We start from the raw sequence: 15,145 nt of genomic DNA on the forward strand, positions 1-15,145 counted from the left end.
CTTTGCTGCTTTCTTTTTCTTCATGCAACAGCTCACAAAAACTGGTTTTAGTCATCTTTTTGCTGGTTTAATCTGGAGTTGAAAGGTTGGTGCTAAGTTTGCATAAACTAGTTTTGGCAAACCATCTTTTGCAGCAAATCAGAATTGCCGAACTTTTTTGCATAAATTTTCCAGCATTGGCATGAAGTTTCTTCTATGTTTGAGTTGGTTTGAACGTTGAAATTGTGTGCATGATGCTTAGATTAGTTCTTGGGTGTTCGATCTAAAGGTTTTGGATCAAAATTGATGTTGAGGTTGATATGTATGTGTAGAAATGAAAGTTGCAGCAAGCTTGGATACAAAAGGAGTGTGAGGTTGGGTTTTGGTGAGATGGTTGTGTGAATTTGTTTGGGCAAAGTTGCTGAAGTTTAAGAACATAAGAAATGTTGCAGAAACATTCCTTCGTGGCTTGCATGGTCTGCATGGAAAGTGTCTAAAACATTTTCACTTTGACCCCTTGACTTCCAATTAATGCCACTACAGCCCAAATAGTTGAGAAAATTAATCAATTGGGTCTCTCTGATTTTTGCAGCAATACATTATGGCCCAATTACATTACAAATTCTTGCAATTAGGTCCTAAAACACTTGCACTTTTACCCCCTTAAGTTCCCCCTTTGTCTTGTTATGGTCCGATTAGTTGAACAATTTAATCACTTTTGTCATTCTAGAATCTTAATTGCTTTTGGTTTGCTTTGACATGATTTTGGGTAGGACGTTTAGCGAGTTTTAGGATACATTTTGAGGTTCAATAAGTTTTAATAGATTTTTTTTTTTAGCTTGGATTTGTGTTCTAATCACATTTTTTTGCATTTGATTTTTTATGGGTCTCATCTTAAGTCATCAATTTTGGTACTTTATTTTACTCTTTTTTCAGAAATTTTCAGTCCCTCTAATTAAGTCCTTCTTGCATTAGTTGCTTTGTGCATGGTTGGTTTGTCTATGTAAATAATTTAATTGACTCAATTTAGTGTTTAACTTTCATTTTTCATATTTAATTTTTGTTTCATGTGATTATTTGATAATTTAAGTGGTACCTTGACCTTTTTATTATTTTGGAGGGTAAGTTAGTAATTTCACTATGTTAGGGCGTCACTTCAAGGGAGGTACACTCTATCCCCCATTTTGCACTTCATTTGACTCTATGTGCTCCTACGTGTTATGTGAAATTGCATGCCTACTCCGCTTTCCTTACCTCCTTGCATGCATTTACTGGCTTTTACTTTTATTTAAGATAGGGCTCGGAGAGCCTCTGGTCCATTTCCCCTTCCCCTTTATGCTTTTATGGGGTATGTGTACACCTCTTGGCTTGTAATAGATAGGGCTCGGAGAGCATCTGGTCCATTTCCCCTTTCCCTTTATGCTTTCATGGGGTATGTGTACACCTCCTGGCTTGTAATAGATAGGGCTCGGAGAGCATCTGGTCCACTTCCCCTTCCCCCTGGTTGCTTGCTTTTGTTGTTACATGTTAAATTGCTTTAGTAGGCTCTTGCATCTAGTCGAGCATGCTAAGTGCCTTTAGATTTTAGCCCTCGTTTAGCTTTTTACCAAAGTAAAATAAAGAAAAAGAAAAGAAAAAAAAACAAGAGTTAGTAAATATCCAAACAATTCGGATGCATGTCCTATTGGGGAGACCCTTTTTGTGCCAAGGGTAGGCCTAGTATGATGCAACACCTTCGAAATGGGACCCGTAACACAAACCTGTTTTTGACAACAATTCTGAATAAGTGCAAAAGAGAAATCGCTTTCATTGAAAGAAAATTGCCAATATTTACATCATATCACGAAGACGATTCCGTACAAGATCACCAAAGTTTTTGAGTCTATCTAATACAGAGTCTTTAGTTTCTCTAGCATATGGCCTCTTGACACGCTCGGCTTGATCATATAATTCCCCACATTTCCGCTTCATCTCTTGTCGCCTTTCTCGCTCCTCTTCATATAGCCTCTTGTTTTCCTCTGCTTTTCCCTTGTGTACTTCAACGGATTGCTTTAACTGCAAAACCTCCCTGTCTTTCAACTCAATTATGGCCTTCAGCCTTTCGATCTCCTCAACTGGTCCGTCTAATTGCCCTGATGTAGCAAATTTTGTTACCCAGTCTTCGTATTGGGGAGTCTTCAACCCCTTTTGCTGGAGTTCCGGGATGTATCTAAAACTTACGTCATCAGACAACGTCACCCAGGCGTCAATAATCCGATCTTTCATAGGGATTTGATTTGGGCACATTCCCCAGTTAAAAATAATGGTGACTTCGCTCATGTCAAACACGGGTGGTATTTCTTGAGTACGCCCTAATTGTCTGAGAAACCTTTTTGGGACGTACGCGGTAATCCCTTGAGTACCTAGTAGGAGAATGAATTCGGATGCCTGAGTGCGAAGAACAGGTTTGGTACAATCGGTCCAATCCAACACCCATCTAATATTTTGATCGGTCAGGTTCTTCAAGAAATCCACAAACTCAGCTGCATTACGCGGCAAACTGTCTCTGTTAATCCTCTTGTGATGTGTGGTTATCCAGTTGTATGCGAACATTGGTAGACTCGATGAAATAGCCGGTCGCCTCATGAAATGCTCCATTCCCCATATATGTAAGATCAAATTTGAACCACAAAAGAACTTTTTCCCTTTCTGACAGGTAGTGCAAGCTATGAAGATGTCGGCCAAAATGGTAGGAATAATGGAACACGGCCTACCATTAATTCCGAGAAACAAGTCATACAGGATTCTAGTGAGCTTGAAGGCTATCTTTTTGTCTTTCCTAGGAAAAAAGTAGGTTCCCGTCATGACTAAACCGTATACCCAGACTCTCTTTCGATCCCACGCTTCCTTGGAAGTAAACGAGAAGTCCCCAGTGGAGTCGCCAACTGTCACGCCCCACTTTTTGAATGATGAATGAATATTGTGTGAATTGTGATGTGTGTGTGAAGTGTGGTGTGAACGTGTGCAAAATGAAAAGTAAAAAGGCCATGGGACTTTGGAAAGCGACGATTTGGCCAAATGAAATTTTAAAAAGGGTTTTTAGATATGAAAACGGAGTCGCCACTTGGTATAGATTTGGGGTGTACCAAGTCACCCAAAAAAGTGTTTTTTAAAGACAAAGTAGTAAAACCCTTTTTAAAACGACTCCTAGTCCACGTAAGCCAAAGAAAAAGGTTCGGGGGTCACGTTTGACAAAGGGGAAGGCAAGGATAGAATCCAAGGCACCCCTTTGACCTAGCCAAGGCTAGTTGCGCGACTTAAGCCAATTTTCCTAATTTTTCTACCCAAGGTATGTATCGCGTATTGGATATGTCTATATGAATGCAAAAACCTAGACCTAGGGGGATTGGGGGAAATTTCTCTCCAAAGGTTGAGTGGTGCCAATCACATTAATTGTGAAGCCCAATAATGATCCTTTTGGAGAGGTCACACCTAAACCTAAATGACGTGAAAAATGAGTGGAATGCATGCTATGTGAAAGTGTGAGCTTGTGTGAAGTGAGAAAAATGATAAAAGTAATAAGATAAGAGTGAAGGTGTGCAAATGTAGATGAGAGTACTCGTGTGCGAGTGAAGATAAAATGCTCGTGTGCAAGCGAAGATAAAAAGTGTTCGTGTGCAAGTGAAGGCAAAAAAGTGTTCGTGTGCAAGTGAAGGCAAAAAAAGTGTTCGTGTGCAAGTGAAGGTGATAAAAGGTGCATGTGTGCAAATGAGACAAAAGTGAAAGTGTAATGATAGAGTGGATTGAGAATGCATGAGCCTAGGGAATTCATGCAAATTGGGTACGGGGAGACCTAAATCGTGACTTGATTTTCCCTTTGATTAGAAGGCAAAACTAGCGTGCTAAGGCTATCGAGTAGCCACACTCGCTCGTTTCCCTTATCGGAAGGGGAACACTCAAGCAAAATGAACCCTATAGCTAGTATGGGATGCAAAACCTAAAGTGACGGGAAAGGGGAATCGAGGAGCATGCCAGATGATAAAACTAAGAAAAAATGCATGATATGTAGTGAACAGGCAAATAATGCATTAATGAAAATCCAAGGAAAAATCCTATTGGGTCTAGCGTTGGACTAGCCCATCTATGAATTCCGACTAGCGTTGGACTAGCGGAAACGTACATTCATCCATTCCATTCATTCATAGTTATGAAAGCAAGTAGACATGCCAAAACGCTCGTAAACACGTAGCACGTAGCACTTAGCATGCTCGACTAGATGCAAGAGCCTACTAAAGCAATTTAACATGTAACAACAAAAGCAAGCAACCAGGGGGAAGGGGAAGTGGACCAGATGCTCTCCGAGCCCTATCTATTACAAGCCAGGAGGTGTACACATACCCCATGAAAGCATAAAGGGAAAGGGGAAATGGACCAGATGCTCTCCGAGCCCTATCTATTACAAGCCAAGAGGTGTACACATACCCCATAAAAGCATAAAGGGGAAGGGGAAATGGACCAGAGGCTCTCCGAGCCCTATCTTAAATAAAAGTAAAAGCCAGTAAATGCATGCAAGGAGGTAAGGAAAGCGGAGTAGGCATGCAATTTCACATAACACGTAGGAGCACATAGAGTCAAATGAAGTGCAAAATGGGGGATAGAGTGTACCTCCCTTGAAGTGACGCCCTAACGTAGTGAAATTACTAACTTACCCTCCAAAATAATAAAAAAGGTCAAGGTACCTCAAATAGTAGAATATAACAAAAAGACGGCTTAAGCTAAGACCATCAAAACAAAAGGTTAAGGCACCACTTTAATGATATAATATAAATAATCCAAATGGCATTCATCAAATCATAAAAAATTTCCTCCATCACAACTTAAATGTAGTCAATGGTACTTTAAAGATCAAGGAGAAGGCATGGCCTATTCGATTTCCAAGTGAAGCATCTATTAAGGACTCAAACATATCCCTTACCCAAACACTCGAGTCAATCGAACATTTAAGAACTTTAAAAGTCCAAAACAAAACAAGGGTCAAGCAATCCAACACATAAACATGGAATTGAACAATTAGAAGCACTTAAATGCCTAAGATCAAATACGGATCAATGAGTGGTTTCACTTGCATTTTAGGATCCAAAAACAACCATCAAACAATCAAACCAAAACCAATTAAAACGTTTTAAGAGCTTTAAAGGTCCAAAAGCAAGAAAGGAAGAAAAAAAAAAAAAAGTTAAGCAGCAAATTTACTTAGGAAAGTTAAGGAAAACGGGCAAACATAAGCTCATTTAAACATAAGTTTCACAAATTCATGCTCTAAGTATCACCCAAACAAATGAAAGCAAATGAACAATCGAGTTGCGAAGTTGAAGCTACCAAAAACTCAATTGTGAACACTACCCAAGCATTCAAACTCAATCAAGCACTTTTAAGAACTTCAAAGGTTCGAAGGCAAAGAAAAGGTGGAGGAATGGTTCAAAAACATTTTAGGGCCTAATTGCAAGAAATGGAACCTAATTGGGTCTTTATAGCATTGCTGAAAAAAATTACAGGGACCCAATTGACTAATTTTCTAATTATTTGGGCCGTAGTGAGTCTAGGGGAAACTTGGGGGGTCAAAATGCAAATTTTGAAAAGCTTTTTTCATGCAAAACATGCAAGAACGTGAGACAGGTTCTGCAATGAAGAAGTGTTTCTGCAATCAAGAAATATTACCGCAGGTTACACTTTTTGCAAGCAAACTCCAACTTCAGCACAAGTTTGATCAAAACATTTCAACCAAGACGTCCAAAACCCTTATCCCAGCAACATGCAACATGATTTCAACATCCAAGCAAAGCAAAAACATAGCAGGGAAATTGTTCAAGATGTTAGAAGATGGCTTGGCAGAATTCTAGTTCATTCCTTTTTAGCAATTGTCTGGTCATGGTTCAAATGCTCCAAAACCCAAACATGTAAACCCAAACCAATCTTCCAAATCTTCTTTTTGCAAACAAGGTTAACTAACAAACTGAATGGCCGACACTTTAGGGAGCCAATGCAGGTAAGGAAACAGCAAAGAGAATGCGACAACTTTTTTGGTTCTGCTGCAAATTTTCATGTGCAAAGTTCTGCATTTCAGCAAAGCAAATGCGTACAACAGCCTTGAAATTACTCCAATCCAACATGGCTAAACACCTATGAACAATGGGACTCTTGGAGGATTTTCATGCTAAGTTTCATGCAATGAACGAAAACAAGCAGCTTATGCGACTGATTTAATTAAGCTTCAACAACCGAAAATAAAAACTGCTGCACTTTGCTTTCAACTTAGATTTTCGATTCAAAAACAGCTTTGATTAGATGTTTTCAACTCCAATAAACTTCATTCAGACCAAACAAACAGAAAGACTTGACAACTTTATTCAGGCATACAGGAAACTTTTAAACTTCAACAAGCAGTGTTCTTGAACTTCAGCATTTTGCATGACAAGATGCACTCAAACATCTCAAACCACAAACCCAAACTCAAATTCCTATTAAGCTTATCATGCTTGCAAACTAAGGCTGGAAACCTGAGTTGCTCAATCAACAAATGAAATGAAAGAAAAGTGCAGGCCTTTATATGCATCAGAAAAAACTACAAGCACCAGTGGGTTTATAAGGTGACTAAATGTGAAGTTGCAGCAGAGGAAAATAACACTCATGCAGACAATTTTTCTACCTTTCCCATAAAACTTCAGATGTTGACGCACAGATCAGAAGAAAAACCATGCGGCCTTAGCAAAAAATTCTGAAACTTTACCATTTAGCAGTCTCACGCGACACTATCATGCAAGCAAAGAAAATTATGATAACTAGCAAGTTTGGACTCATTCATGGGTTCATTTCTGCAAAGGTTTTAGCTTTCATATGCGCAGGAAATCTACCATGGGCATGAACTCAAAACGTGTAAGCCTGTCTACTGGTTCCATAAAACCCCACTCAAATCACTTTGAATCAAAACAACCAAATCATGATATGAAACCATAACTACAGTTGCTGCCTTTCCCCCCCCCTGAGAATCCGAAACAAAAGACTCCAATTTTTGACATTTTCAGCAGTTTTTATCCGATGTAATAAGCCTAATGAATCAACAAAACTACAAAACTCTAGAGTTCTAACTCACGGCCTAACAAAGCTTGGAGATATACACTCCGTATGCCAGATTGAAGCAGATAGAGACAACAACAACAAACCATCGAAACAGAGAACTAAAAGCAAAAGTCCAACTCAGTCACGAAGGAAATTGGAGAAGCTAAAACTGGGGAGGCTAAAGAAATCAGTTGTAGGAAGATACCTGAAGTTTTTGATCGATGGAAAGAAAGTGAAAGCTTTGGTCTTTCTTCCTGCTTCGATAGCTTCTTCCGCCGCCTGTCTCCTTAATTCCCTTTGCTGGTTTTTCCCGTTTTCCGTCGACTTCGCCTCTCAATATCCTAGCAGTTCCAACCTTTATCAGTTAGTATCCCCCTTAATCTCCCCAAAATTCTTACTCTCTCGCTCTCTGTTCTTCTCTCAAACACTCTGCAGTCAAACGTGAGCCTCTCCGTTGAACTCTGGTTCAGATTTTTCCTCTCTCTTTTGCCCCGTTCTCCTCTTTCTTTTGCCGTGGTTTTTTTTTCGTCAATCTCTTCTCCAAAAAAAAATCTCCTCTTTGCGGCTGGCTTTTCCCTTTTTCTTTTATATGGACTCCAAGGCCCTTAAACCCTCCACTGAATGGTCAGGATGAAGGCCAGCCTCTGCCTTCATCCTGCCCTTCAATGGCACGTACGAAGTGTCCTTGGCAAGCTGCAAAAAAGAATGCAGCCTGAATGCCGCAAGCGTTTTTTTTTTTTTTTTTTTTTTTTTTTTTTTTTTTAAAGAAAACAACTTGAAGATTACAGAAAATATAATATAAATAATAATAATGGTAATAATGATAATAACAAAACAAAAATAATTTTAAACAAAACAAAAAAAAACTAAACAAAAATGGCCATTTTTAAATTTTCCAATTTTTCATTTTTTCATCATTTTCTTTTTCTCAAAATAACTTAAAAAATAACTAATGTGCCCAAAGATTGAATTTAAAGAAATAAACATATTTTTGTGAACAAATTTTCCCCTTTTTTTTCCTTTTTTTTTTCCTTTTCTTTTTTTTCATTTTTTATGATTTTTCATTTTCATTTTTCTTTCAAGAAAGCATTGAATAAAAACAAAAATGACTAAAATGATTTTTCTTTTCTTTCTAAAACTCTATAAACTTAAAAACTAAAAAAAAAACTAAAAAAAAACTAAAAACTCAAATCTAAAACTTAAAAGTGATTAAAAACCTGAAATGACAAAACAAAATAAATGAATAGACAAACTAAAAGGGCAAAATGAATAAAACTAAAATAAAAATAACAACTAAAAATGCAAAACACACAACAATGAACTAAATGCAAGCGATTTAAAATAAAAATCATGAAGTAAATGCCACATACAAATTATTCAAAATTTGGTGTCTACAGTTTGCCCCTCTTTGTCTGAGTTTTGAAAAAACTTGAGACAAAGAAGTGGACACCAAATACTTACCTGTGTTATTGGGCTGCAAAAGATTCCAACGAACCGGAATTCTAATACGAGACTGACCCGAACATGAAAAATAAGACGGGACTGACCCGAATAGAAATTTAAACGGGACTGACCCGAACAAGAATTTAAACGGGACTGACCCGAACAGAAATTTAAACGGGACTGACCCGAACAGGAATTTAAACGGGACTGACCCCGAACAGAAATTTTAAACGGGACTGACCCGAACAGGAATTTAAACGGGACTGACCCGAACGGGAAATTTAAACGGGACTGACCCGAACAAGAATTTTAAACGGGACTGACGCCGAAGAGAATTTAAAACGGGACTGACCCGAACAGGAATTTAACGGACTGACCCCGAACAGGAATTTAAACGGGACTGACCCGAACAGGAATTTAAACGGGACTGACCCGACAGGATTTAAACGGGACTGACCGAACGGAAATTTAAACGGGACTGACCCGAACAGAAATTTTAAGGGACTGACCCGAACAGAAATTTAAACGGGACTGACCCGAACAAGAATTTAAACGGGACTGACCCGAACAGGAATTTAAACGGGACGAACAGGAATTTAAACGGAACACCGAACGGAAATTTAAAACGGACTGACCGAGGAATTTAAACGGGACTGACCCGAACGGAAATTTAAACGGGACTGACCCGAACAGGAATTTAAACGGGACTGACCCGAACAGAATTTAAACGGGACTTCACTGGGGAAGTTTGAGACAAAGAATTGAATTTTTACCTGAGAGTAGTTCAAATTTTTGTACCTAGAGGGAGATTGGATCTCTGTAGTTGAAGCGATGGCTGATGTTGGTCCTTATAATCCAACTTTGCAAATAACATTGCTTTAGGTTTGAAAAAAAAGAATGATCGCTTTCATTTTGTGACCGCAGTGTTCCTGCAAGAAAATAATAAATAATAATGGATTTGCCACCATTATTTGATCCGGTTTGCCTTGTGAATCGTGTAAACATGAGTCTTGTACTATTTTTGCCTCTGTTCTGCGGCATCCGTCTTGGTCGAACTTGTGACTTTGCAAATTCTAAGACTGATAAAATACGGATTGACCACGTCACCCAATCCAGGTGGTAGCTTTGTTGCATGTTACTCCCTGTATCTGATGATTGAATCCCCTATTTTTGCTCAAACCTTTGGGTTTATCACTCATTTGAATTCAATGGTAAAAGAATGATGCGTGAAAATTTGTCATATAACGATCAATGTATATGCAAGATTATTTCCTATGTCAGGCAAAGATGAGCATGCAAAAGAATGTAGACAATCATAAGCAGTCATACACAAATAATTGAGAACAACCAAAAGATTCACAAAGATACATTTTGTAAAGAACAATACAAATTTAGCCAACGAAAATCATATTCAAGACTTTGGATATTTTGCTTCGGAATCCGATACTGGCAAAAGTATTACAAACATGAGGAAAAACTCCAAACGAACCAGGTCACCAGCTGTTCCTTCTCGCGCTCGTCTGTTGTGAAAACCTACCTTGGCGCCCTTTCGGGTTTTCACCAAAGTTGCCCCCACCCTGTTTGTTTTTTGTTTTTGTTTTTCTTTTCTTCTTTTCTTTTTGTTTTTGTTTTTCTTTGCTTTTTGTCTCTTCTCTCTTTTTTTTTTTTTTTTTTTTTTTTTTTTTTTTTTTTTTTTTTTTTACGAGGCGCCCTTTCGGGTTTTCGCCTGAAGAATAAAGACACATCTCGACCATGATCGACTCAGAAACATGAGTTAAAGGTTTCAGGCATCAGTAAAATGCACTTCCCTTGTAGATTAGGCGAAGGCATTACAGACATCATTTGCCAGTTGATTATCAAATTTTGCTAATAGAAATGCAACAAATGACGGAAGCCAGGACTTTGGGCTTTGTAATGAGGTCAGGTGGGATGTTTTCCAGAAAGGTTAAGGCTTGAAAGCAAGTTCGATGCCAGGGGTAAAATAAACTGAGATTGCATCATTTCCGATTTTGAATGAAACCGGGGAAAATTTGCCCCAGTTTAATCGGATTTTCACTCTTTGCATTTTCTTCATTGCATTTTCCTCACTTTTGCATTTTTCTTTAAAAATTAAATTTGCCCCAGTGTGGGGTTCTTTTCCCTTTCTTTTGCTCATCTCTCTTTCAAAATTAAAATTTTGCCCCAGTGTGGGGTTTGCAATCCTCAGGGGTTATCAAACGAAAATTTTGTCAATTGGCTCAAAGGGGACAAGTAGGGATAAAATATTTTAAGTGTAAAAGAAGATGGCCTGACTTGCATTTCGCCATTTTGCATGAATTTCTAAAGAAAATTTGCACGATCAAATGAAAAACTTTTTGCACATATCTGAGTTGATGGGTTGAGGGAATGCCCGTCCATCCATTTCTGCTAGAATAAGGGCTCCGCCAGGTAATACCTTTTGGACAATGAACGGCCCTTGCCAATTCGGAGCAAATTTGCCTTTAGCTTCATCTTGCATCGACAAAATTCGCTTCAGTACCTTATCACCTTCTTCAAATGCCCGCCGATGGACCTTTTTGTTGTAAGCTCGGGCCACCCGTTTCTGATAACACTGACCATGACAAATAGCATTGAATCGCCTTTCATCGATCGACGTCAATTGTTCATGGCGCTGCTTTATCCAGTCAGCCTCCTCCAACTTAGCTTCCATGAGGATTCGCAACGAAGGAATTTCAACTTCGGCTGGTAACACAGCTTCCATTCCATACATGAGTGAATACGGTGTTGCCCCAGTTGATGTCCGGATAGAAGTCCGGTATGCCATCAATGCATAAGGCAACTTTTCATGCCAATCGCGATGCCTTTCAGTCATTTTGCGGATAATCTTTTTCAAATTCTTGTTCGCGGCTTCTACAGCTCCATTCATCTGAGGCCTATAAATGGCAGAATTGCGGTGTTTGATTTTGAACTGCTCACATAGTCCATCTACCATGTCATTGTTCAGATTCTTGGCATTGTCCGTGATAAGCGTTTCGGGTACTCCGAAGCGACAGATGATGTGATCTCTCAGGAAATTGGCCACTACCTTCTTCGTGACATGTTTGAATGACTCTGCTTCAACCCATTTGGTAAAGTACTCGATCGCCACCAATATAAATCGATGTCCATTTGAAGCGGGAGGATCGATTGTACCAATCACGTCCATACCCCACATTGAACAGGGCCATGGGGCGGTCATGCTATGCAGTTCAGTGGGTGGAGCGCGTATAATGTCACCGTGCATTTGGCATTTTATACATCTCCGGACAAAATTTATACAATCATGCTCCATAGTAAGCCAGAAGTATCCGGTTCTCATGATTTTCTTCGCTAGCAAATGGCCATTCATGTGAGGTCCACAAACGCCACTATGCACTTCCTTCATCATATATTGAGCTTCATCTTCATCAATGCACCTTAAAAGGTTCAAATCCGAGGTTCTTTTGTACAACACTTCTCCATTTAAGAAAAATTTTGAAGCCATTCTACGCAGAAAACTCTTGTCCTTTGTACCAGCATGCAGAGGGTAAGACCCCGTTTTGAGAAACTCTTTAAGATCATTAAACCAAGGAATAGTATCCGAGGACTCGTCTGTAACCCAGCAGTGGGCAGGCTTGTCTTGAAGTTGAACTTGGATTGGTTCGATCTTCAATTCATCAGGATACTGGATCATAGAAGCTAAGGTAGCCAAAGCATCGGCGAATGCATTCCTGGCTCTCGGGAGATGTCTAAACTCCAAATTTTGAAACTGCTTGGCCAAAGTAAGCAGACTACAATGGTAGGGTAGAATTTTCGAATCTTTGGTTATCCATTGTTTCAAGGTTTGATGCACGAGCAAATCTGAATCACTGAAAACTATCAATTCTTTGATTTCTATTTCCAACGCCATTTTGAGACCAAAAATGCAAGCTTCATATTCAGCCATGTTATTCGTGCAAGCGAATTGCAATTTGGCAGCGGCAGGGTAATGCTTCCCTTCGGGTGACACCAAAACAGCTCCAATTCCAGCTCCGAGAGAATTCGAAGCTCCATCGAAGAAAAGCCTCCATTCAGGACTTTGTTCACTTATATCATCTGCAGCGCCTACAAATAGGACCCTCTCGTCAGGGAAATAAGTACGGAGTGGTTGGTAATCATCATCCCTTGGATTTTCCGCCAAATGATCAGCTATAGCTTGCCCCTTGACCGCCTTTTGTGAGGTGAAAACAATATCGAATTCTGAGAGAATTATCTGCCATTTCGCCAAACGCCCAGTCAACATCGGCTTCTCCAAAAGATACTTCAAAGGATCAGATCGGGAAATAAGATAAGTGGTATGGCTCAACAGGTAGTGTCTCAACTTTTGGGCTGCCCAGGCCAATGCACAGCAGCTTTTCTCAATGAATGAATAATCAGCCTCGTACTGCGTGAACTTCTTGCTTAGATAGTAAATGGCTTGTTCTTTCCTTCCGGATTCATCGTGCTGACCCAGAACACACCCTACTGCTCCATCGAGTACAGATAAATACATAATCAAAGGTCGGCCCGGTTTGGGCGGCACTAAAACTGGTGGATGCAACAAATAATCTTTAATCTTGTCAAAAGCCTGTTGACACTCCTCATTCCAATACAACGGCACATTCTTTCTCAATAATTTGAACAACGGCTCGCATGTGGCAGTTAGCTGGCCGATGAACCTCCCAATGAAATTGATCTTCCCTAAGAAGCTTTTCACGTCCTTCTGAGTTTTCGGCACTGGCATATCTCGAATTGCTTTGATTTTCGCCGGATCTATTTCTATGCCCTTCTTGCTAACAATGAATCCCAACAGCTTACCCGCAGGTGCTCCGAAGGCGCATTTTGCAGGATTTAGCTTCAAATTGTACTTCCGTAACCTCTCGAATAATTTCTTCAGATCAACCAAGTGGTCCTCTGCCCTTTTGGACTTGATTATAATATCATCCACGTAGACCTCCATCTCCCGGTGGATCATATCATGAAATAGGGTTGTCATGGTCCTCTGATATGTTGCTCCAGCATTCTTTAAACCGAAAGGCATGACTCGGTAGCAAAAGGTACCCCAAGGGGTAATGAAAGCAGTCTTCTCCCTATCCTCCTCTGCCATTAAAATTTGGTGGTAGCCAGCGAAACAATCGCAAAAGGTTTCAATCTCATGTCCGGCCGTATTGTCTAAGAGAATGTGAATGTTTGGTAGAGGGAAATCATCTTTAGGACTGGCTTTATTAAGGTCTCTATAGTCAATACAAACTCTTACCTCTCCACTCTTTTTTGGAACAGGGACAGGATTTGAAAGCCAAATTGGGTAATGGGAAACAATGATAATGTTGGTTTTGAGTTGTTTTTCAATCTGCTCTTTTATTTTGAGACTTATATCTGGTTTGAATTTTCTGGGTTTTTGTTTTACGGGTGGAAAAGAAGGGTCTGTGGGTAACCTATGCACCACCACATCAGTTGAAATGCCAGTCATATCATCATAGGACCACGCAAATACATCCTGGAACATGGTCAAGAATTCAAACAACTCCTTTTTCTGCCTTTCATTCAAATGAATACTAATTTGCACCTCCTTAACCTCATCCTCAGTGCCAATATTAACCTTTTCTGTTTCTTCCAGGTTCGGTTTTGGTTTTTCCTCATATTGTTCAAAGTCCTTTGCAAAAGAATCGAATACTTCCTCATTATCACTCTCGCTTTGGAGTTCAGATTCACAGACCTCCAAGTCGTGAGTGATATAGAGATTGCCATTATCGTATTCCAGAACTGTGATATCCAAAGGGTCAAATAATTTTATTTTTGGCCATCTGAAAGAATTAACGAATGTGGGATAATAAGTAAATAAGCATACAACAAACAAATGAATCAAGCAATATGAATATAAACAATCGAATAAACAACACAACAATGACAAGAACAACTTGTGCATTTTTATAAAGACCTTTGATTGAAAGCAAATTGAAACGAAAGCTTAACAATATTTACATGCACAAACGTTAGTTAAAAGGAAAATTGTTTTCATTGGCTATTTACAGATGCAAAGGTATTTTCATGAATTCACATGAATGATAAACCCCCTAGATTTACCGAAACTCCTTCTGAATAGGCAGGACCTCGGCAGTCCAATTAGAAATAGACCCCTCAGGGATGTCAGGAAATTCGGCCTCGCTCAGGAAATTGTCTTCAAATATTGCCCCAACGAACAACTGGGACAAACTATTCTCGATTTCTTCAGTTGAATTACCCTCTGATGTGATTATTTCAGTTGGCCGGGGAAAAGTATACCACAGTGGTGGAATATCGAAAGCCCTTTGCCGGCCCTCCTTTTCTGCTCTTTTACGCTCTTTCATCTCCTTGAAATCCTTGGCGGTTGGTCTGAAACCCAAACCGAAGGTATCTCTCTTTTCTACTATCTTCACTGGCTTCAGGATCCCTTGCAGTTCACGCCCCAAACCCTTGTCGAATTTGTATCCTCCACGAATCATTTCTCTGGCCATCATTACACTGGCTTTTGAGGGAGTTTGTTCCTCCGTGGTTATCCAACTTACGGAGACTATATCGGATGTGCTGTGAGGGGACATGGTAACACTTTGACTACCCTCCTCTTTAACTCCAGAAT

General features: G+C 39.6%; 1 protein-coding gene across 1 annotated transcript; it reads right to left on the minus strand.

The window, feature by feature from the left end:
• Nucleotides 1-10,852: 10,852 nt before the first annotated feature.
• On the minus strand, nt 10,853-15,023 carry LOC113756248. Its single transcript, XM_027300002.1, has 2 exons — nt 14,640-15,023; nt 10,853-13,795 (listed from the first exon to the last, which is right to left on the minus strand). Exons 1-2 carry the CDS (start codon nt 15,021-15,023, stop codon nt 10,853-10,855), a joined length of 3,327 nt encoding a protein of 1,108 aa, XP_027155803.1.
• Nucleotides 15,024-15,145: the final 122 nt, after the last annotated feature.

Source organism: Coffea eugenioides, unplaced genomic scaffold, assembly GCF_003713205.1.
Source record: "Coffea eugenioides isolate CCC68of unplaced genomic scaffold, Ceug_1.0 ScVebR1_211;HRSCAF=849, whole genome shotgun sequence".
Classification (NCBI taxonomy): Eukaryota; Viridiplantae; Streptophyta; class Magnoliopsida; order Gentianales; family Rubiaceae; genus Coffea; species Coffea eugenioides.

Excerpts from the sequence above, each read along its gene's own strand:
- LOC113756248 (XM_027300002.1), bottom strand. The coding sequence starts at position 15,023 with ATGGCCAGAGAAATGATTCGTGGAGGATACAAATTCGACAAGGGTTTG. Across the intron at positions 13,796-14,639 it reads TTTCTAATTGGACTGCCGAG|AGTGGAGAGGTAAGAGTTTG; the intron begins GTCCTGCCTATT and ends GTTCCAAAAAAG.